Source organism: Channa argus, chromosome 19, assembly GCF_033026475.1.
Source record: "Channa argus isolate prfri chromosome 19, Channa argus male v1.0, whole genome shotgun sequence".
In the NCBI taxonomy this organism is placed as follows: Eukaryota; Metazoa; Chordata; class Actinopteri; order Anabantiformes; family Channidae; genus Channa; species Channa argus.
The window spans coordinates 12362750-12387397 of NC_090215.1; the positions used below are offsets into that span (position 1 = coordinate 12362750).

The following is a 24648-nucleotide window of genomic DNA, read 5'->3' on the forward strand; positions in this document are numbered from 1 at the left end:
TTGTTCATGTTGTAAATGTCCAAAAAAAGATATATGAACAAACTCACACAAAACAACAATAAACAGACACAATGTAAAATTACAAAAATAAAAATAAAAAGTACAATGCAAACCAGACTGAAAACCAGCAAAAAGAAAAGATGAAAGGTCCTGCCACTGTTTGTGTCCAGGGGCCAATTTTCCCATAAGTGGAAAATGGTAGATTCACCTTGGTAGATTTCACATGTGGGTGTTAGACAGCTGCTTAATTCCTGAAATGGGTATTTTTAAGACAATGGCCTCAAAACTATGTCAGGTGGCCAAAGGTGGAAATGGAAGTGTTATCCACCAATGAATTGACTCTCACAGGAAGATCTTCTTTTCCTTTGCGCTGTTCCCTTTCAGGGGTCGCCAAAGCGAATCATGTGCCTCCATCTAACACTGTCTTCTGCATCCTCTTCTCTCACACCAACTAACTTCATGTCCTCTCTCACTACATCCATAAATCTCCTCTTTGGTCTTCCTCTAAACCTCCTGTCTGGCAGTTCCAACCTCAGCATCCTTCTACCGATATATTCACAGTCTCTCTTCTGAACATGTCCAAACCACCTCAATCTGGCCTCTCTGACTTTATCTCCAAAACATCTAACATGAGCTGTCCCTCTGATGTCCTCATTCCTGATCCTGTCCATCCTCATCACTCCCAAAGAGAACCTCAACATCTTAAGCTCTGCTACCTCTCTGCACCCTGTCATACGCTTCCTCTAAACTCCCTATGTCCTTCTGTATACTTCTCCATCAGCATCCTCGAAGCAAATGCTGCATCTGTTGTTCTCTTTCTAGGTATTAAGCCATATTGCTGCTCACAAATACTCACCTCTGCCCTTAGCCTAGCTTCCACTATTCTTACCCACAACGTCATTGTTTAGCTCATCAACTTTATTAATCTGTAGTTGCCACAGCTCTGCATAACTCCCTTGTTCTTAAAAGTTGGGACCAGTACACTTCTCCTCCATTCCTCTAGCATCCTCTCACTCTCCAAGTTCATGTTAAAAAAACTAGTCAGAAACTCTACTGCCACCTATTCTAGACACTTCCATACCTCCACAGGTATGTCATCAGAACCAGCTGCCTTTCCACTCTTCATCCTCTTCAACATCCTCTTCATTTCACACTTACTAATCTTTGCTACTTCCTGCTCCACACCAGTCACCACTTCTACTTTCGTTCCCTTTCATTTTCCTCATTCATACAAATCCACACAAGCACCTCCTGACCACCTAGAGCCTGTCTCAGCTCCTCTCTGAATATTCTTCCTTTTTTACCTCCCACCACGTCTTCCTCTGCTCTGACTTAGTCCTCTTTATCTTCCTCATCACCAGAGTAATCTTACACACCACCATCCTTTGTTGTCTGCTACACTCTCCCCTACCTACACTTTGCAGTCACTGATCTCTTTCAGATTACAACGTCTACGCAACATGTAGTCCACTTGATTGTTTCTACCTCTGCTCTTATATGTCGCCCTATTTTCCTGCATCTTCTGGAAGAAAGTGTTCACTACAGCAATTTCCATCCTCTTTGTGTCAGATGCCCTTTCTGACACAACCCTCTGCATTTTTCCCGACTTTGGACTATACCAAAACAAGTGTGCCCCCTTGTGTTAGCAGTAGTTTAATCTCACAGGAAGATGCAATTCAAAATTTTGGTGTCTGTCACAGTGATCTAGGATTTGTCCACTAGATGTCCTCTACTGGCCACAGTCGTACTTAATTTATTTATCTGTACTTAAAGCTGAACCAGACTGTGGGATTTCATGCAAAGATTTGTTAAATTAAAGAAAGTGAAAAGCCTTACCCTGATTTAAAAACATTAAAGGAATTTATCAAGAAATGAAAAACTAGATAATATGGGTTTCATTCATAGACCCATCAAATCCTTCCACACCAACCTCATAAATACTTCTTCTTTATGGACCTTGTTAAATGTGTCAGAAACACACTTCTTGTCAATTAACATGGTTTTCTTTATGTATTCCATTAATTGCCATGAAACCATTCTAAGTAGCTGTTGAATTACTGCTGGCAGAACTGTCATTATTAGTTTTACTCTTACTGCTTATGTTTAGTAGATTAACTATGTTGTACTGTGTTTGCAAACAAATGGTGATGTGGTGATAAGCTGAAGCACAGTCTCTCTAGTTTTCATGCTTTTGTTTTGAATTACTTTTACAATAATGTGTCTCTAACAGGTTTTTACAGGCCACTTTGAAATGTTACAGCTCTTCAAATGACTGTGATCAATTGTCATCACACCCTCCCAGACCACACCTTCGTGGGGGGGGGGGGGGGGAGAGAAATTCCTGAACTCCTCCATGCACCAGAAGGCCAGATTAAGGTGTGACAAAGTCCACCCTACAAGGAGGTCAGGGTGGGTGGCTGGACAACAGAATGTTTGCACTCAGCTGCAAAAACAAACACAATAGCATATGTACTATCCCCAAAGTATAAAGCGTTAAAAGTGAGAGACCTCATTATACCTTTCTTGATCAGTAAGAGGCCAATATTGTATTACTGTAGCTTGTCAGAGTGAAAACATTGTAACAATTCTATGTACTGCTGGTTGTGGTATTTGCTCATCACTGGTTATGTTTTGTTTGCAAAATCTGTTCAGCGTGTAAGAGTTTATATGGTTTTAAGTTTTTCAAAATAGAAAAGGGTTTAGGAATGGGGACAACATGTGTAGAAAAATGTGTAATCTACGACTCATCTTTGGGCGTCAAAACCTCCAATGCAGTTGTTCAGCACAGTTTCTGGTCCAACCAGCTTCCTCAAACTTGTCAACTAGCACTGGTCTCTAGGAAAAAAATGTTGTTCTTCTTCTTTTGTTCCTTATAAATATAGTACCCCTGAACCAATTCAGCATTTGTATTATTAAGCTTAATTATAAGTATGCATGAATAAATAGGTATGCAGACAGACCTCACAGGCCATATTACAGTTGGCCAAAATACTTTGTCATACACTTCTTTTTGTAACAGCTCTTTCCTTCTCCCAGCACATTTCCAACAATCGTTTCATTAGATGGCTATCATCATGCCCCCTCAAATTGATCCAATAGTTGACCAATTAAGGCCTGAAAAATTCCACTCTACAAGGAGATTATTGTTTTCTTTTTATCTGCCACATAACTATATATTTCCTCCATGTCAGTCTATAATGAAAATATATTCCTAGGAACTGAAAGTTCTCCATTCTCTTAAATGATTTCCATATAGTGTCAGCTTACTATCTTTACTATCTGAATTCTTTCTAAGCTATTCCACGTTTGCTTGACGTCTCTGATCCTATCAAAAATAAAACCGTTACCGGTTTTACTTTCTCCTCTCCCCTCCTATCTTATTAATTATCCTCCACACCTCTCCTATCTTAGTAGTGTTCCCAAATGTCACAGTACTCCCTCCAGAAAGTATTTCTCCCCCGTATTATAGTTTCACACACCAACGCCTAAATTGGTTCACACTGGATCGTATGCTGGAAGACACTCCTGGCCTTAAAAGATCTTTCTCTATTGCGATTATGAATCACAATTCCCTGCATAGCCCCGCCTCAGAATCACCCGTGTTGGCGGAATGAGACAAGGGGCGGCTTGGGAAAAAATACACAAATATATTATGTACAAATGTTACTATTTCTTTATTTTTAGATGTTTCTAAAATTAAAAAAAATGTTTGTAGTTATTTTTTAACCAAAACACATTTTTTTTTTTTGGCTAAATCTGTTCAGGACATCGTTTAATAGAACCCCGCGCGCCTTACACCGATGGTTCGCTCCAATGTGTCACGTGATCTACTGACTCAACTTGAACGGCTCACTGACTGTTGAATCGTGTAGTTGCTAATTTTCATCCACCAAAACCTGTCACAATGTCGAGATTGTGTGGAGGGACTTCTGCGGCAAAGGATGCCGACGAGACAATTCAGAAGATCTGTGATAGTGTAAGTAGAAAACCACAAAATTTAAAAAAAAAGTCCTTGACTTCACTTCCTGAACAGTTTAGTTGACAGGCCTGTGCTTATGTGGATGTTGTTGTTGCTCATCAGGTGAAGTCCCATGCAGAGGAAAAAGCAGGAAAAACCTTTGATGTTTTCACGGCCAAGAGCTACACGTCTCAGGTTGTTGCCGGGACGAACTACTTCATTAAGGTGAGTATTTTTTAAAAGGCAAAAGAAAGGCAACAGTAAGTACAAGTGTGTGCGCACAAGTGCTCTTCAAGCAAATTAGAGGCTACTTTTAAAACAGAGACTACTGTAAATGGCTTTTTCCGTCTAGTAACAAGATGAAGTGAGAATTATCGCTGTTATAATCAATATATTTTATAAACAATAGCTTACATGTATGCAGCTGGAAGGCGTTGCTGCTCAGATGCTGCACTTTCTATGAGGAGTTATAGCAGCATCCAGCCATTGTTTTGATTTCCAGGCTTCAAGCTTAGTGTTATGCTTCACTGTCAGTTCTAAAGGCAAGTTTTTATGTGAACTTTTAATGGGAAATTAGGTAAATATCATTCAAATAAATGCAGGTTTCCATTTATTATTGTCATACAGATGTTAAAACCACGTTTCCTAAAAATATTATTCTTACACAACTAACTTAGATCCTGTTTTATATGACACATACAATGTGCATGGCTGTCATACCACAGAAACCAGAGTCCCATGTGCATTTTGGTTTAGGCAGCATTTTGGATAGATTAAAATTAAATAAACCTTTTGCAAATCAAGTCTGTTTCCTCAAAACAGACTTGACATTTTTACAGTTGACAGCATAGGAAGACTACAGGAGCATTGTGAGTCAAGTATGGCAGTTATGTTTGTTTCATGTATTCATTTAAAGGATGTTTATTATTTCTTAACTTTGTTTGCCTTTGTTTCCTTGCAGGTCCATGTTGGAGGTGACGAACATGTTCACCTCCGTGTTTATGAAAAACTCAGCTGTCATGGAGGAGGCCTTGAGCTGACTAACATCCAGCAATCCAAGAGCTCCCAAGATGCTATTGAGTATTTCTAATGTGAATGCAAAACAAGCAAGCATCTCATCTGTGCCAACAGGCTGCCATCTCTTTTTAATTGGTTAATACCATAGTGTTTAGCTCATTATGTAGAACTATAACCAAGCACTGTGTATGTACCGTAGATCATGACATCATAGCCGAACTATTTCGCACAAAGGGAATCAATAAATAAATCACATTTGTTATAATTCTGTTATTCTTCTTTCTATCTTCTGTTTTTATTATTAGCTGCAGACATACACCCAGTCATAGGTCAAGACATATGTCTTCTCCTGGCTTGCAGTTTATTGCAAAATGGTTAAATTGTGACCTTTATCACAAATGGAATGAGGACAAAAATCTATTGATTACTGTAAGAGTTCGTTTCAACTATTGTGTCATCTGTTGTCCCATTGTCTCAGGATTAGTTTATGGATTTTACTATTACAAAGTCCTCTCTGAAGCAGTTTCAGTCATTTTCTCCTTCAAGTCTCCAGTTTAACATCCCTCAGTTTATCGAGTTAAACAACATTCCCTCAAATTTCTTCAGGTTTGTCATGCACTTTAATGTGGCCACTTGCACATAAAACATTTTAGCTTGTCATATTATGAAAAGCTAAGGAACAAACATGACAGAACAAAATGACTACCATGCATGTTGGTGAGCTAGTTCCAAGGTCTGCTCTTTGGCAAATAAAACCTCAGACAAACAACAACATATAACATTTTTCACCAGTACTATTTAACAAAAAAAAAAAGGCGAGAAAAACAAAAGAAACATGGACAATACTAAGTATCCCAGATGATTCAATAGCTTGTACAGTAGATCCACCTTTAGCAGCAATAACTGGATGTATTAATTTCCTATATGACATTTTTATCACTCTCTCACATTGTTGTGGAGGAATTTTGGCCCATTCTTCTTTACAACATTGCTTCAGTTCATCAAGGTTTTAGAGCATTTGCATATACACAGCTCTCAGGTCCTGCCACAGTATTTCAAATGGGTAGATGTCTGGAGTTTGACTAGGCCAGTGCAAAACATTGATGCTTTTATTTTGAGCTGTTCTGATGTAGATTTACTGCTCTCCGTTGGATCATAGTCCTGTTGCATGATCCAATTTTGTCTAAGCTTTATCTAACAGACAAATGGACCTCACATTTGCTTCTAATATGCGTAGGTGTAGGGAGGAACTCATGCTCGACTCAATGGCTGCAAGGTGCCCAGGGCTCCAAAACAAGTCCAAATCATCACCACAGTAGGTTTAAGCCTGGACATTAAGGCATAACTCCACTTTGGTCTCATTTATCCATATAGGACGTTTGTTCAGAGCTTTGTGAACCTCAGTTGGGCTTTCACATTCTTTTTACCCGGAAAATGCTTTCTTCTGGCAACCATTCTCAACAGACCATACTTGTTCCGTCTTATTCTAATTGTGCTGTCATTGACATTTTCTGAGGGTTTTTTATTTCTCTTTTTTATTTCTCTTTGCATGGTCTGAGGTTTGGGTAAATGTGCTGAGACATCCACTCCTGGGAAGATCAGCAAGTGTCTTGAATGCTTTCCATGTGAATAATCTTGGGTTACCCGTTTGATGTGCAGCAACAGTTGCTTGTGTCTTTCCCTCTTATCATTAAATTAACATACACCTGAATGCTCCAGATCAGCAAACTGCCTTCCCCTCCATAATTCAGGTTTTGTTTTTCTTTTTGGCTTCATATTTGTTAAATTAGTAATGGCACAGTGAAAAAAGTTATATATTCCTTTTTTGTCTGAGGTTGCATTTCCCTAATATTAACACCTGCTGCAATCCGATGAATTTTAGTTTACACACACAATAAAAACAAAGAATTAATAACGTGGTTACTCATCTCTAAATACAAGAAAGTTATAAAAGGTTTATGTGCTGTTATGTCTTCTGATTTTGTGTTTGTGTGTGTTTTTGCCCTTGTGTGTGTGTTTATGTCTGCTGATTTGGGGTTTGTGTGTGTTTGTGTCCTTTACCCTCAGTCTGAAGAGTATAGAAAAAAACAATAATTAATAATTAAACAATGTAAATGTCATTACTGTGAAACATAAATCCCATATATAAAAAGAACCTGTATAAGGGCTCTCTCTCTCTCAGTGGTCCAGTAGGGGTGTGGCAGAGAACTCACACACTACAAATAGACGGCAGCTGACAAAGCGGTTTTATTGCTGTTATGCTACCACTTATTTTTATTTCTCAAAAGTATTTTTACTTTTATCCCCGTTATTATAGTTTTATCCCTCATAAACACTACCAAAACGTGAAGCAACAATATGGTGCCACATTAGCGTCTTCGCCGACCACACAATTAAAAACACAAAAGTAACAACCACGAAGAGTTTTCTTACTTGTTCATTCCCAATGTTTTGTTGTGTTATATACTAACAACAATAAACTGGATTCTACAAAAATTGAAAATGTCCTCTTATCCTACTTTTGATTGTTATCATATTCATAATCTTTCTATCATTACTCTTCACTGCACTGCATATGTTTATTACAGCCCGTTTTACTCATTTTATCATTGTTCTAATTGGAAGGTGCTGAAAATGTGTATTGTTGGATCTTCTTCGCGATTTCACGCAGGGCTTTTTAAAGTTCTTTACATTGTTTCTTTTGTTTTCACTTTGGGTGGGGCTGGGAATTTGCTGCTGGTTTAACGTGGCTGCGTTGGATGCTAGAATTTATTGTGTCTCTAGCACTGTGCAGTAATTTGTCATTTACTTGTGTACTGATAAACCTTTTATACAAAGTAGGGCATTTAGATCTGCCGCACGACAACATCGAAAAAGTGTACGAAGCTGCCTCATGTCATGAGCATCTAAATCTCCAATCACTGAAGCAACAGGGTTGTGTTCAGGAGGTTTTCAGTAATCCCCCTCTTTTTTAGCCAAACTTGTCACTTCCCAGCACCATGAGAAACACCGTCGGTATGAAGAGTCAAGTGACGCTGCGTTCATTTTCAGGGACAGTCCCGGACTAACGCATATTGTCCATATGAAAGAAAAAAACAACACACTGGGGATTAATATTGAACATATCACCTTACATTACAAGTGCACATTAAAATTATTTTAATGTAAGACAATTCTACAAACATTTAGAGCTCAAAGACTTTTCTTGTTGTTTATGTACAGTGTGGGGTTTTCTCATCTACAATAATGGTACGTTCCAAAATGTGGCTTTATAAACTACTGGACCCAAACGCCTCACAGAACCGCGCTCACTTGGTTTACAGTCTATTCATCGCCATCTTTCACCCACCTACGTCGTTCACAGGCATGATGTGCGGAGGCCTTTCTGAGGTAAAATGTGCAGATAAGAAGACTCAGAACATCTGCGACCATGTAAGTAGAAACCTAGCATTTAATGTTTTGACTTTATTCAGTTAACAAACACAGTGTTTGATAGAGATCTTTTTTTCCATAACGTTGTTACAGATGAAGCCCCATGTAGAGCAGAAAGCAGGAACAACCTTTGATGTTTTCACGGCCAAGAGCTACAGGACGCAGCTTGTGGCAGGGGAAAATTACTTCATTAAGGTAAGTATTGTTTACAAGGCACAAAATCTAGCCACTATAATCAGTATTTATATAGAAACAATAGCTCACATAACTCCTCTCATTAATGCTTAATTTGTGATTTTTTTCATGTTACAGTTATATTAATTTTGTGCCTATCAAAATAATTGTTTCATGCAGGTTCCATAAAACCAAATAGCAGAAGGAAATAGAATAGGATGATGTGATGAAAAGATTGCCAGGCATTTATGTTTTTGTTGCATTTTTTAATTTGAAAGATGTTTAATGTTACTTAATGATGCTTATGTTTCCTTGCAGGTTCATGTCGGAGGAGATGAACATATTCACATCCGTGTTTATGAAAAACTCCCATGCTATGGAGGAAGCATCGAACTGACTGATATTCGGAAACATAAGAGTCACCATGACCCTATTGAGTATTTCTAATAAGACCACAGATCCTATTGGTTTGCATCAGCTCCTACAAGTTGCAGTCCCATTTTAATAAACTAAATCAAAATTGTCATGTTAATTATAACATGACCAATGGAGCTAGTTTTTATGATAAATGAAATATGTTTGCTTTGATTCCGGGTCATATTACTTCATTCTATGCTAGTAGCTATGCTAATAACTGCAGACATACACCTTGTTATACATCAGGGCGTATATCTGCAGTGGTTATGCAGTGTATTGGTTGAACAATTACATTATTCCCCAGAGGGAATGAAATAAAAGTTTATTAATTAGCCAGGTAATTGTTTGTGCTTATCAAAGGTGAGCCAGCAGTGTCCCAGTAATGGTTGAAATATGTAGATAGAATTATGCCAGATTCGACTAAGGACGGATCATGAGTTTTAACTTTGATTTATGTGGGATATTGTCATACACACCTGGACTAGTTTGGGTTTAGTGTTAAGTGCTGTTTCAGTTGCTTTCCAAGGTCAACTCTAGACCATGCCAGATTTGGCCCAGTGGACTGGAGCTGATTCGGTGGCATTAATCAAACCACATTTGGTCTGGATTATCTCTTCTGGCCATTACAGGGCCAGACTGTTCAGGCTACCTGGGTGTTATCACATTTTGTGTCAACTGTTGCACAAGATGTTGACTTAGGATTGGTTTATGGATCTTTAGGTTACAAAGTCGCCTCTGAAGCAGTTTTAGTTGGCTCCATGTGCTACGCATTGAATAGGCTACTGGAAAATCTACACACCCTTCACATATTTCCAAAAAAGATTAATTGTTATGTATGTGTATAAAAGGGTGTTTTCAGGGAAGGGCCTGCTTTCAGCAACCCAACACCAACATGTATTACAACAGCATGGCTGTGGAGTAAGACAACCCAGGTGCTAAATTGGCTTGTCTGCAGTCCACACATTTCTGTGTTATTCATTAAAAACATGTGGACTTAGCGGGGGAGCAGGAGGGCTTTCAATGTTTGAAATATTGTATTTGTTATATTTACAATCAAACATGGATTTTGAATAATTAGCAAATCATTGAATTTGTTTTGTCCCATGTTTTCTGGGTTTGATTAGTATATAAATGTGGGGCTATCTATCTGTCAAATTTACCTTAAAGTCTCCAATTTCATGCTCATCAGTCTTTGCTGTAAAAAACAATCCCTCACAATTCCTAAGGTTTCACATCCATCTTATCTCAGCCCTTAGCACAGCAGACATATCCACAAGTGTTATTGAAGAGAAAAAAAAAGACATCCATGTACTGCAGGTGAACTAGTTGCATGGTTTGTTTGGAAAAGTTGAAATTTCCCAGCTAATGATAAATTAGCAATAACAAAGCTAATACAGGATTTGCAACTACCAATACCACCACCACTAGTTTTACTACTACTATCAGCCAAAAAGGTAATGATAACAATAATGATAAAGAAAGGCAGAGCAGCGGCAACACATCTGACCTGCATCACTGACAGTGAAGTAAGGCTGAAGTATAAGATACACTGATGTATATTTTTAAAATGTTTTTCTAGCTGTCGTTTGACAAAAAGGGCTCCTGATACATTCAGTGGGCCCACATCATCATCATTAACAGAACAATCATAGAGCTGACAATAACAACTATACCAGTGGAAAGTGTTCATTGTCCTAAAAAGGAACAATGCCTCTGCCAGAAAGCAGGGTCACTGCTAGCTTCAATGATTCTTATGTAATAAATGTAAGTAATGTATTGTACAAATCTGCAATCCAACAGATCAGGCAGTTTATACTTTGTGTTTAAAACTATTGCAATGGCTTTATTCTATATGCATTTATAGTTATATTTTGATAATAGACTTTCAGTAGAAAATACCGTATCTGTAACTGCTGTTATATTGTATAAGTTTATGAGATCGGTTTGATTAAATATATGAATACTTTGTGTGTAAAAAGGGGGAATTTAGCAGACAGAAATATTATTAAGAACATGAGGGTGTGTTAGTAAGTCACTTGTATTATAATTTCTCAAGCAAAACCAGTCAAGGGGAAGACAGTTTTGATTGCGGCACTATATAATACACCTGTGACCCAGATTTGTTGTGTTCGTCCGAAGATAATGTTTCCAGCTACATTGCTGTAATGTTTTCCAAAGACTTGTTTAAGTTAATGTTCTCCTCATACGTTAATCTGGCCAATGAGGTATGTAAAGCTTAGAGCTCATTCACAATATCTGAGGCAACTGTTAGCAATTCATTAACAACGTCAAATGCAAGTGACGTAACAACGTTTGTGGCCTGTATTTTAGTTAAGGGCAATCCTTTGTTTTCAAGTAAGTTCCCAGAAGAAATGGAGACACCTGATACAGGTATTCAGCAGTGGGTATGGCAGGATGTGAGAACCACTGCCTTAGAGGGACACATCCTCACCTATGCTCTACTGTAAAAGCACCTTAGAAGACACTTTATTGTGTTTGCACTGCCCCACAAAACTAGCTCAGTGTTTAAGCTATTCTGATACAAAGTTTCCATATTCTAAAGAGACAGGTAAAAACATCTATTTAGACTTACATTCTTCTCTCATTTGATTCTAAACTTAACTGCTGACTGAGCTACAGAAGTGCATCTGATGCCTCATAGATATTTCCCCCACCAGACAAAATACTCCAAACCAATTTTGAAATTGCTGACAGTATCCATAATTACACAATGTAAGTCACGCTGCAGCTGAGCTGATCTTCATGATGTTCCAGTTGAACAGTGTTTGTTGACTTTACTCATGAGTCATATACCCATTGTTTTTCTCATGACTGCTGTTCCTCTTTGTTAACCCCATGCTGCATGATTTTGTTCCTAGTATTGAATGGAATTGTACAAATATTTGGTCTTGTCTCTTCAATTTAATGTAGCTATTATAAATTATTAGGTGTCTTAATAATGTCCTTTTTTTGGAGCTGGATGTAAAAGAAAATCATGGGTGTACAGCAAGGAAAGCTTGCAAAGGTAGACTTCTCTCAACCTGCAAATAATATACATGTCTATGACCACTATAAACCAATTAAAATTGATTTGGTTTAAACTGGCCAACAAGGATTATTTTTTTTGTATAAAATGGTATTACATCACAGCATTCTAATCATTGCTACGCCATTAAATTTATTTAAAGTGTGGTTCCACAGCTTAAAAATGTTGCTTAACTCTCAAAGTTTCCGTTGATTTATTGACAAATGTCATGAGTCAAGTTTCTTAACTGAAAGGCCAAAGGCTCCGTGCAGTTTGACTGAAAAACACAGTGCTAGTTCAAGAATTTGAACGAGATAAAACTTACAACATTGGAGATGAGTCACCATTTAAGTCTTACTTGATGCTTGTACAAAAACAAGCAACAATATCTCTTGAGTCACATGTGGATCTGGCTCACAGATTTCTGGTGTTAAGTTCCTTCTTGTGTTAGAAACATAATTTACACTCTTCTCAGTCTGTGCACTTTAATTATAGATTTGAATCTAATAAATCTAAAAAAAACAGTACAAATACACAGGCTGCACTCCGCTTACCACCACCTTGTTTGACTCTTCACTCATTGTAAATTGTGGAGCATGTGACAGGACAGTGGGATTTATTTAATATCACATATTTTACTGTAGTGCCTCACACAGATTCAGCATAAAAGTCTAACAAATCTTTCATTTTCAGCTACAGTAGAGTGCAAAAAACTTATTTCACACTTTTCTACCTTAGCAGACAAAGTGTTTGGCCATGTTTCCTCTCATTTACACATACACACACACACAAACACACACAGCCATGGCCCTGAGATAGACTGGCGACCTGTACCCCACCTTTCCCCCAGTGATGGCAAAAAGCATAAGTGGTTCCAGATAACGGATGGATGGATGATCAGAATATAAACTAAACCATCTGAGATACACAATGTGTGGGCTGTGTCTAAAAATGTACTGTACAGTCATGTGCAAAGGTTATTACAGCCCATTTTGTGTAAAAACATAATAAAAACCATCTCATCAAAGCAGGTCTTAGTATTAGGCAAATACAAACTCAGAATAACAACATTTTTTCACCATGCCATTATTTATTTAACAAATATGAAGCAAATACTTATTCCATAGGATTTAAGAGGGGAAGTTACAGCGAGCTGCTGCTAATCATCAGCCCGTGATCAGTTGATCATCAGCAGGTCTGCAAACGTTTTGGCAGTTTGCTGGTTTGGAGCATTTGGGTGTGTGTTAACACAATGCCAAGAGTGAAAGACATAAGCAACTGTTGCTGCAAGTCAACCAGGAAACGAGTTCCAAGATCATTTATGGAGAGTATTCAAGGCCGTTGCCAAATGTTCCAGGAGTGGACGTCCCACCAGCTCCACCCACAGGTTTGACTGTACAATGCGCAGAGAAATACAATAAAACCGAGGAGCTGCATCTCAAACCCTGCAGGCCTCACTAAGCATGTTAAACGTTAATGTCCATTACAGCACAATTACAAAAAGACCGAACAAGTATGGTCTGTTTGGAAGTGTTGCCAGAAGCGAGGCTTTTCTTTGTAAAAAGACCATGAAAGCATGACTGAGGTTTGCACAACTGCACCTGAACAAACCACAAGACTCCTGGAACAACGTCCTATAGAGACAGATGAGACCAATGTAGAGTTGTTTAGCCTTGATGCCCAGTGCCATGTTTGGTGAAAACCAAACAAAATCTCAGCAGAAACACCTCCTACATACTATAAGACAGGAAGGGTGATGATTCAGGCTTGTTTTACAGCCATTGGCAACTTGCAGTCATTGAGTCAACCATAAATTAAATGTGAGACTATCTTTCTGACAGCTAAAGCTTGGATGAAATTGGGTCACTAACACAGACCAGTTAATCTATAGAATAGCTAAAAATTAAAGAATCAAGGTTTTGGACTGACCTAGTCAAAACCAGACCTGGCAGGACCTTAAGACAGCTGTGCATAAGCAAATTCACGTAAACTTCAAGGAATTGAAGCAATGTTGTAAAGCACAACAGGCCAAAATTCTTTCACAACAATATGGGAGACTAATAAAATCATACAGCAAACAATCACTTTAAGTTATTGCTGCACATGACTTTGGCTCCACCTAAAATTTGATATATTTGATCCCCTTTCTCCGCCCAGGGGAGGATACACAGTATAAATACATGTGATAACTAGCTGAACACGTAAAAGCAAACAGTTTATTGCTCTGTTAACTTCAACGCATCTTGTGAAAATGGCACTTGTACCTGGAGGATGGTCAGAGGTGAAGCATGCAACTGCGGAAATTCAGAAGTATTGTGATCAGGTCAGTTTCAGTCTACCTTTACTCCTCAAAGCTCTGCAGTCTATGTTTTAGTTTGGATTTACTTTGGTTCGATTTGCACACAGGTGAAGAAGCAAATACAGGAAAAGACAAACCATAAGTTTGAGCACTTCAAAGCTGAGAAATTTAAGAGCCAGACCGTGAAGGGAACAAACTACCTTATCAAGGTAATTATAATTGTTTTATCATTTTAAATAAAGTAATTCTAAAGTATATGGACTAAATTAATTGTACCATCCATGCCAGATGTTAAAGATTACTGATCAACAACAGAGAAAATATATTTATTTTTTCTCTCTCTTACCTGCAGATTCATGTAAAGGGTACTAGTTACATTCATGTGAAACTGTATCACAAACTTCCGTGTGATGGAGGAACGGTTGAGGTGAGTGGTGTACAGGAGAACCACACCAAAGACGACCCCTTGGTATCTTTCTAAAGTTATCACACAGGCTACTTGAGCTGCTCAAGGCCTTATGGCTTCTGCCTCAAAACCAAACCATCTTCTCTGCACAGAGGTTTTCTCTTTAACTTTGTAAAGCATATAGTGTGTGATGGTATTCAGACGTTCAATACACTGTTTTCCAAAGCACAATAAATAATGCATCAAATTGAGGTTTACTGTGATTCTTGTTGAGCCTCTGTGATTTCTGATGTAGTCAAGGACCTTAACTAACATTTCTATAAATTAAAATATGTCTAGTGTTGTCATTAGGGTAGCTCCCAGTTTCCTCCCTCCTTTACTGCAGCTTCACAATGGGAGAGTAAAATACTCCGATATACTATACAGTATGACATTTTATTTTAACCCCACATCCTCCCAGCAAGTCGATCCAGTCATATAAGTCTATTCCCATAATCATTAGTTCTTGTGCTTCACAAACCTAATTATGTTGTTTTTCTGCCTCACACCACGAAGCACTTTGTTTATAGTCAGTTACAGTCTGGAGGAGGAATAAGATACATGCACACATACTTTAAAAAATTACCAAGTGTTGAAGTGTGTTCAGAATCTAACCAAACAAGAAAAACACTGTTCAACAAAAGATGTAATAGTCAAAGGGCTGCATGTAGCAGCTTGGTGAGCTGGTACTGATAATATCATACTCAATTGAGGATATTTCAGTTAAACTCAAAGTAGTGAGCACACAGACTGTAGATTCAGTGCAACTTTTCAGGAATGCAGACAACAGATGTGATTTGAAAACATCTGTTTTAAAAAAAACTATTTGTACAATGTATCTCATTAAAGAAGCACATAGAAGACTGTTACACTGGTGGTAATTCAAAGTTATAAAAAGCTAGTCAGTTTGAACCCCTCACCTGGAAGAGATTCATTTCACCTTCGGAGGCATGTAGTGGATTCTGGACCTTTCTCTGAAAACCTAAACAACAGAAGTAAAACATACAATAAAGACAAAATATTTATTTGTGATTCGAGATGGTTACATATAAAAAAAATGAACCTACCTTTAGACTTCTATCATTTACAACGTCTTCAACATTCAGCTCTGATTGCATTAGCTTTAGCTAGAAAGAAGGAACGCAATTGATTACTATGTATTATTTTAATTTTAAAGTAAATTTACAGGTAAGTTAAAAAGTTCATTTGAAACGAATGCTTCAATAACCCTGTTTAAAGGGTTAGTTCATCTAAACAGTCTAAAAGACAAATACAGAAAGAAAAATAGTGATATTTAATTTTGTTGTTTTAAATGTTTTGAACAGAAGTCTAATATTCACATGGTATAGATATTCACAGAATAATTGACAAAAAAAAGTGTGTGTGTGTGATAACATTTTGGGACGCAAAAAACATTTACAATACTACAACTTTCTGCAAAAAAATAAAAAAAAACAAACGTAGTGCGTAAAAGGACACTGTTGGTGTAAGTTCACTCTGTGCTTTCAATGTCCCTGATTAGCAGAAAAACTGGATCTGTCAGAACTTGTGTAAAGGTTAAACCGCATGATCATGGTTAAGCAACAAAGTGTTGTTTGTGAATAAACTGAGCCAAATAGGAAGGGAGTTTACTCTTAGTGTCTTCTACTTGGCTGGTTCATCTTACAGTGTAGTAGTAGTAACATGACATTACTTTGGTCTGCTCCTTTCTGAGTTGTTTGATGATTGCCAGGTTTTCACTATCTTTTCCTCTTTCTTCACGGAGTTGTCCAACCACCTCCGATGTATGTGCTATACAGGCCTTGATAGCTTTGTCTCTGCTTACATGGGCTTCCATCATCTGTGGGATGCACAGCAAACAGGAAATGTGGCACATGTAGTAAAGCTTTTACTGTGAAAAACCCAGGAAGTGACACTTTTCAGTTTTACCAGATGTTTTAGCTTAGACTAATAGAGAAACGTAAGGCTTGATTTAATGCTTTTAGTCACACTCACAGATTCATAGAGCTGTTTGCATGTTTGTGTGGCATCCACTTTTCCTGAGAAGGAGACAGTGGGCACAGAGGTTTCAAACAAGAAAAACACTGTTCAACAAAAGATGTAATAGTCAAAGCGCTGCATGTAGCAGCTTGGTGAGCTGGTACTGATAATATCATACTCTATTATGGATATTTCAGTTAAACTCAAAGTAGTGAGCACACAGACTGTAGATTCAGTGCAACTTTTCAGGAATGCACACATAAGATTAATACAAAGTAGGTTAAACTGCTCCGCTTAGTTCTCAAAAACATTGTAAATGAATTAAATCAGACAACAGGTGTGATTTGAAAACATCTGTGTTTTAAAACAACTATTTGTACAATGTATCTCATTAAAGAAGCACATAAGAGACTGTTACACTGGTGGTAGATTCATTTCACCTTCAGAGGCATGTAGAGGATTCTGCACCTTTCTCTGAAAACCTAAACCACAGAAGTAACACATACAATAATGACAATAAATTCATTTGTGATTCAAGAGTGTTACCTATAAATAAATGAACTTTAGACTTCTATCATTTACAACTTCTTCAACATTCAGCTTTGATTGTATTAGCTTTAACAAGAAAGAAGGAACACAATTGATGACTTTGTATGATTTGATTTACAGGTTAGTTAATTTAAAAGTTAATTTAAAACGAATGCTTCATTAACCCTGTTTAAAGGGTTAGTTCATCTAAACTGCAAAATAAAGACAAATACAGAAAGAAATTAATGGTATTTATTTTGTTGTTTTAAATTTTTCGAACAGAAGTCTAATATTCATATGGTATAGATATTCACAGAATAAATGACAAAAAAAAGTGTGTTTATGTCCTTGTGTGTGTTTATGTCTGCTGAATTTGGGTTTGTGTGTGTTTGTGTCCTTTACCCTCAGTCTGAAAAGTATACAAAAAGAACAATAATTAATAAGTAGAATGGGCATTTCCTACAGAAAATGCGTGTGATTGCTGAAAGCCAGCCGCTGCAGCTGCTGCAGCCATTGCCGAATCTGCAGCTCTGAACATTGTAGAAGCGACAGCACTCGAACAAAACAGTAAAAATCCTTTGCAGTCCGTCCGGAGGATCAATAGAGGCAACACTGTAACATGTGAAGCATTTCATTATGGGGCAGCTGTCCACAAAGTTTCATCATGTTAGCATGTGTAGTTTTTGAGATGTTGAACTATTTAGAAGTAACAGCACATGAAACAATGAAGTTTTCAATTGCTATTCACCAACTCTCCAGCAGATGGCAGCCTGTCCAAAGGAATCCACTGTTGCCATCTTGCCCTCTCAACACTAATGAGTTCTGACTATAAGATGAAAAAAATAAAAGCATCCACCATAGCGCCCCCAGTGGAGAAAATACGTGACATTCAACACGGGGCAGTTTCCTGCACGTATGTGTAAAGTTTCATTCAAGTCAGTCATTCCATTAGCTTAAAAAAAAGATAGAAAAAGTCGCAGTACTGCGATCAGTACAGCACGTGGTAGTACTAAAGGCATTGTACAATATACATATAAGTGAAATCAGATAAAACAAAAATAATGTTACAAGTTAAAAACAAGTTATATAACTGACCACAAGGTGACGCTAGAGAGCCCACACTGTAACATGTGAAACATTTCATCATGGGGCAGCTGTGCATAAAGTTTCATAACAATATCACGTGTAGTTTCCGAGATATAGCCGTGTGAAGATTGCTCTCATAGACGGCAATGTAAAAAAAAAAATCATACAAATATTCATAACAATTATTGTACATCAGCTGTCAGCCCACAGAGTAATAGGTCATCTCTCCTAACTGTACTTAACATATTACAGTTGGAACTGTAAAGCTGTAAGCGTGCAGGAGTAGTAGCATGTCAAAAAACATACTGATAACTGACCACACGATGGCGTTATAGAGCCCACACTCTCTCAGTGGTCCAGTAGGGGTGTGGCAGAGAACTTACACACTATAAATAGACGGCAGCTGACAAAGCGATCTATTGCTGTTATGCTACCACTTAATTTCATTTCTCAAAAATATTTTTAGTTTTATACCCGTTATTATAGTTTTATCCCTCATAAACACTACCAAAACGTGAAGCAACAATATGGTGCCACATTAGCGTCTTTGCAGAGCACACAATTAAAAACACAAAAGTAACAACCATGCAGAGTTTTCTTACTTGTTCATTCCCAATTTTTTGCTGTGTTATATACTTAAAACAATAAACTGGATTCTACAAAAATGTGTCTATAAAATAACTTACTTAAAAAAACGTAGTACGTAAGTAGCTACCACAAGAATGTGTGGGCTGTGTCTAAAAATGTACTGTACAGTCATGTGCAAAAGTTATTACAGCCCATTTTGTGTAAAAACATAATAAAAACCCTCTAATCAAAGCAGGTCTTAGTATTAGGCAAATACAAACTCAGAATAACAACATTTTTTCACCATGCCATTATTTATTTAATAAGTATGAAGCAAATACCAACTAGCCTCTTACTTCTTCCATAGTATTTAAGAGGGGAAGTTGCAGCCAGCTGCTGCTAATCATCAGCCCATGATCAGTTGATCATCAGCAAGTCTGCAAACGTTTTGGCAGTTTGCTGGTTTGCAGCGTTAAAGTTTGGTTCGCCAGCTCAGAAATGTTGCTTAACTCTCAAACAAAGTTTCAGTTGATTTATTGACAAATGTCATGATTCAAGTTTCTTAACTTGAAGGTGTGTGTTAACACAATGCCAAGAGTGAAAGACATAAGCAGCTGTTGCTGCAAGTCAACCAGGAAACGAGTTCCAAGATCATTTATGGAAAGTATTCAAGGCCATTGCCAAATGTTCCAGGAGTGGACGTCCCACCAGCTCCACCCACAGGTTTGACTGTACAATGCGCAGAGAAATACAATAGAACCGAGGAGCTGCATCTCAAACCCTGCAGGCCTCACTAAGCATGTTAAATGTTAATGTCCATTACAGCACAATTACAAAAAGACCGAACAAGTATGGTCTGTTTGGAAGTGTTGCCAGAAGCAAGGCTTTTCTTTGTAAAAAGACCATGAAAGCATGACTGAGGTTTGCACAACTGCACCTGAACAAACCACAAGACTCCTGGAACAATGTCCTATAGAGACAGATGAGACCAATGTAGACTTGATGCCCAGTGCCATGTTTGGTGAAAACCAAACAAAATTTCAGCAGAAACACCTCCTACCTACTATAAGACATGAGGGGTGATGATTCAGGCTTGTTTTGCAGCCATTGGCAACTTGCAGTCATTGAGTCGACCATAAATTAAATGTGAGACTATCTTTCTGACAGCTAAAGCTTGGATGAAATTGGGTCACTAACACAGACCAGTTAATCTATAGAATAGCTAAAAATTAAAGAATCAAGGTTTTGGACTGACCTAGTCAAAACCAGACCTGGCAGGACCTTAAGACAGCTGTGCATAAGCAAATTCCCCAAAACCTCAAGGAACTGAAGCAAGGTTGTAAAGGACAGCGGGCCATAATTCTTTCACAACAATATGGGAGACTAATAAAGTCATACAGCAAAAAATCACTTTAAGTTATTGCTGCACATGACTTTGGCTCCACCTAAAATTTGATATATTTGATCCCCTTTCTCCACCCAGGGGAGGATACACATTATAAATACATCTGATAACTAGCTGAACACATAAAAGCAAACAGTTTATTGCTCTGTTAACTTCAACGCATCTTGTGAAATAGGCACTCAAACCTGGAGGATGGTCAGAGGTGAAGCATGCAACTGCTAAAGTGGTAAAGATTACTGATCAACAACAGAGAAATATATTTATTTTTTCTCTCTCTTGCCAGCAGATTCATGTAAAGGGTACTAGTTACATTCATGTGATACTGTATCGCAAACCTGCGTGTGATGGAGGAATGTTTGAGGTGAGTGGTGTACAGGAGAACCACACCAAAGATGATGACTTGGTACCTTTCTAAAAATTTTACACAGGCTACTTGAGCTGCTCAAGGCCTTATGGCTTCTGCCTCATAACCAAACCATCTTCTCTGCACAGAGGTTTTCTCTCCAACTTTGTAAAGCATATAGTGTGTGATGGTATTCAGACGTTCAATACACTGTTTTCCAAAGCACAATAAATAATGCATCAAATTGAGGTTTACTGTGATTCTTGTTGAGCCTCTGTGATTTCTGATGTAGTCAAGGACCTTAACTAACATTTCTATAAATTAAAATATGTCTAGTGTTGTCATTAGGGTAGCTCCCAGTTTCCTCCCTCCTTTACTGCAGCTTCACAATGGGAGAGTGAAATACTCCGATATACTATACAGTATGACATTGTATTTTAACCCCACATCCTCCCAGCAAGTGGATCCAGTCATATAAGTGTATTCCCATAATGATTAGTTCTTGTGCTCCACAAACCTAATTATGTTGTTTTTCTGCCTCACACCATGAAGCACTTTGTTTATAATCAGTTACAGTTTGGAGGAGGAATAAGATACATGCACACATACTTAAAAAAATTACCAAGTGTTGAAGTGTGTTCAGAATCTAACCAAACAAGAAAAACACTGTTCAACAAAAGATGTAATAGTCAAAGGGCTGCATGTAGCAGCTTGGTGAGCTGGTACTGATAATATACTCAATTGAGGATATTTCAGTTAAACTCAAAGTAGTGAGCACACAGACTGTAGATTCAGTGCAACCTTTCAGGAATGCACACATAAGATTAATACAAAGTAGGTTAAACTGCTCTGCTTAGATATCAAAAACCTTGTAAATGAATTAAATCAGACAACAGGTGTGATTTGAAAACATATGTGTTTTAAAAAAACTATTTGTACAATGTATCTCATTAAAGAAGCAAATAGAAGACTGTTACACTGGTGGTCATTCAAAGCTATAATCACAATGGAATATCAGTGTGTTGGAGAAGAGGCCAGGGTGATGTGCAGCCAGCAGTCAGAACACAGCAGCAGCTGTTCAGTTTCATCTCCAGTCTGGATTTGAATCCCTCACCTGGAAGAGATTCATTTCACCTTCGGAGGCATGTAGTGGATTCTGCACCTTTCTCTGAAAACCTAAACAACAGAAGTAAAACATACAATAAAGACAAAATATTTATTTGTGACTCAAGAGTGTTATGGGTAAAATTTGTATGTATAAAAATGAACGTACCTTTAGACTTCTATCATTTACAACTTCTTCAACATTCAGTTCTGATTGCATTAGCTTTAGCTAGAAAGAAGGAACACAAATGATGACTTTGTATGTATTATTTGATTTTAAAGTAAATTTACAGATTAGTTAAAAATGTATTTGAAACAAATGCTTCAATAACCCTGTTTAAAGGGTTAGTTCATCTAAACTGCAAAATAAAAAGACAAAAAGAGAAAGAAATCAATGGTATTTAATTTTTATATTTTAAATGTTTTGAACAGAAGTCTAATATTCACATGGTATAGATATTCACAGAATAAATGACAAAAAAAAGTGTGTGAGATAACATTTTGGGACGCAAAAAAACTTTTACAATACTACAACTTTCTGCAAACACAGTGTGTAAGAGGACACTGTTGGTGTAAGTTCACTCTGCTTTCAATGTCCCTGATTAGCAGAAAAACTGGATAAAGGTGGATCTGTCAGAACTTGTGTAAAGGTTGAACCGCATGATCATGGTTAAGCAACAAAGTGTTGTTTGTGAATAAACTGAGCCAAATAGGAAGGGAGTTTACTCTTAGTGTCTTCTACTTGGCTGGTTCATCTTACAGTGTAGTAGTAGTAACATGACATTACTTTGGTCTGCTCCTTTCTGAGTTGTTTGATGATCGCCAGGTTTTCACTATCTTTTCCTCTTTCTTCACGGAGTTGTCCAACCACCTCCGATGTATGTGCTATACAGGCCTTGATAGCTTTGTCTCTGCTTACATGGGCTTCCATCATCTGTGGGATGCACAGCAAACAGGAAATGTGGCACATGTAGTAAAGCTTTTACTGTGAAAAACCCAGGAAGTGACACTTTTCATTTTTACAAGATGTTTTAGCTTAGACTAATGGAGAAACGTAAGGCTTGATTTAATGCTTTTAGTCAAACTCACAGATTCATAGAGTTGTTTGCATGTTTGTGTGGCATCCACTTTTCCAGAGAAGGAGACAGTGGGCACGGTGGTGTTCAGTGCATGGACGATGCGATCGTCTATGGTGCGCATCCCCTTTAGCGCCTCCTGAGAAATACACAGGGAGAAACACAGTAAGCAGCTTAATTTCAACTAAAAACCAAAACATGGGTGTTAAGATGCAATTATTTATTGCAGCATAAGAGGAGATTGAGCCTTAAAATGCCTTAATTGATCAATGTTTCAGCAATTATTTGTGCTCATCAGCTCAGAACAGTAACCCAAAGAAAGAGATAACCGCACCCCAGCGGCAAAGATTAGCAACATTTGAAGTTTGTCTTGCCTTGTTTTCCAACATTAACACAGAAAGACTCCAATCCCTGTATGCTGTGCAGATAAAGTGATAAGTGAATAGTGAAAATGCACGTTCATATAAAGAAAATTTACACTTGATGAAAAGTTCTGTCTTGTGAACCATAAAAATGAAGCGTCTCAGAACAGTTAAACATTTGAACTGATGTTATTTTTCTTCTTAGATTGTTTATTTTGAGTAATTTCTGTAAGACAGAAGTTACAGTTTACAATATTTTTCTCGTGTTTAAGATAATGTGGTAAACCCTCAACTATCACTAATCCCGACTCTAAATTAGTTCGAGAAGACCTGTGAGTCAGTGTTCATGCTGGCTCCTTGAACTTTTACAGAGCACACTCAGTGTGGGCATTAGTTAGTGATTAGAGGGTCACTCATTCTTCGGATTGCTTAACAGATAAAAAAACACCACATGTAAACTACTGAGAGGTAAATACTCCGAACGCTGCCATCCTTAGGAAGCTTTACTGAAATCGATGAATCTTGCGTTAAAATTACCTGAAACATTAGAAAGTCCTCACAGTTTAAAACTCCACCGGGCGCCGCCATAGTGGACTGCAGGGTCCTGTCAGACAGAAAGCGAACTGACTGTTTCAGAAAGTGCCTGAATGAAATAATGGAAACTAACTATATACATTTACTGAAGTATTATTTTTAAAATAGTTTTGAGGTACAGTACTTGTACCTTAGGTGACTATTTCTATTTTGTATGATAATACTTTACACTTCTACTTCAATGCATTTTTTCAACTTTTGTAAATTGCTTTTGGCATTTTTACTTCAGTAACAGACACCTGTAGGCAGATTATTGTTAATACTTAATGAATATTATCTTATCTTTTTAAATCAGTTGAAAAGCTTATATAAATACAGTTTGAAAAATCTGCAACCAATTTTAGCAGCTCAAAAATATTTGGACAATCTTAAAACCATAAATTAAATAGTTCATTTCAAAGTTTGTAGTCACTGGTTTCCTTAAGTCTCAAACTCATGTATTCAGTGTGCAATTCCCTGATTTTAGGAATTTTTCAGTATAATGTTTGAGCTGCTGTAAAAGGAACAAAGAGTTTTATCTCCTTGTTTTGACTGCAGTTTGACTGTTTGACTGTTTTGTGAAATTTTCAATTAGTTTCAAACATTTTAACACTGGCGTGCGAACTGCACTTTGTCCACTATATGTTTTATAGAAAACACATATTAGGAATAGATATTTTAATGTCAAGAAACAAGGAGGCATGATTATATAAAGGAGAAATAACTTTCATTTGGGAAGTGGTTTTAAGGCTTGACAAGCTGTAGACATCTCATCTAACAATAACTATACAAAATCCATAACCGTGGCCCTAGTTTACAGACAAGAAGTAACAGGCGTAAACGTTTAGATTAACGCT

General features: G+C 37.5%; 5 protein-coding genes across 5 annotated transcripts; 3 read left to right on the forward strand and 2 right to left on the reverse strand.

The window, feature by feature from the left end:
• The first annotated feature begins 3816 nt into the window (after positions 1 to 3816).
• Positions 3817 to 5240, forward strand: LOC137104685 (cystatin-B-like). The gene is made up of 3 exons (XM_067486266.1): positions 3817 to 3976; positions 4082 to 4183; positions 4920 to 5240. Exons 1-3 carry the CDS (start codon positions 3905 to 3907, stop codon positions 5046 to 5048), a joined length of 303 nt encoding a protein of 100 aa, XP_067342367.1. The 5' UTR covers positions 3817 to 3904; the 3' UTR covers positions 5049 to 5240.
• A 2966-nt stretch (positions 5241 to 8206) lies between these two features.
• Positions 8207 to 12102, forward strand: LOC137104683 (cystatin-B-like). The gene is made up of 3 exons (XM_067486263.1): positions 8207 to 8407; positions 8501 to 8602; positions 8900 to 12102. Exons 1-3 carry the CDS (start codon positions 8222 to 8224, stop codon positions 9026 to 9028), a joined length of 417 nt encoding a protein of 138 aa, XP_067342364.1. The 5' UTR covers positions 8207 to 8221; the 3' UTR covers positions 9029 to 12102.
• Positions 12103 to 14193: 2091 nt separating this feature from the next.
• Positions 14194 to 14975, forward strand: LOC137104684 (cystatin-A1-like). Its single transcript, XM_067486265.1, has 3 exons — positions 14194 to 14346; positions 14430 to 14531; positions 14675 to 14975. The coding sequence occupies exons 1-3, from the start codon at positions 14275 to 14277 to the stop codon at positions 14801 to 14803; spliced, it is 303 nt and encodes a 100-aa protein (XP_067342366.1). The 5' UTR covers positions 14194 to 14274; the 3' UTR covers positions 14804 to 14975.
• On the reverse strand, positions 14716 to 18072 carry LOC137105057 (protein MIX23-like). The gene is made up of 5 exons (XM_067487008.1): positions 18024 to 18072; positions 16763 to 16851; positions 16461 to 16607; positions 15835 to 15894; positions 14716 to 15749 (listed from the first exon to the last, which is right to left on the reverse strand). Exons 1-5 carry the CDS (start codon positions 18070 to 18072, stop codon positions 15699 to 15701), a joined length of 396 nt encoding a protein of 131 aa, XP_067343109.1. The 3' UTR covers positions 14716 to 15698.
• Positions 17510 to 23846, reverse strand: LOC137104682 (protein MIX23). Its single transcript, XM_067486262.1, has 5 exons — positions 23756 to 23846; positions 22870 to 22995; positions 22568 to 22714; positions 21950 to 22009; positions 17510 to 21852 (listed from the first exon to the last, which is right to left on the reverse strand). Exons 1-5 carry the CDS (start codon positions 23804 to 23806, stop codon positions 21802 to 21804), a joined length of 435 nt encoding a protein of 144 aa, XP_067342363.1. The 5' UTR covers positions 23807 to 23846; the 3' UTR covers positions 17510 to 21801.
• Positions 23847 to 24648: the final 802 nt, after the last annotated feature.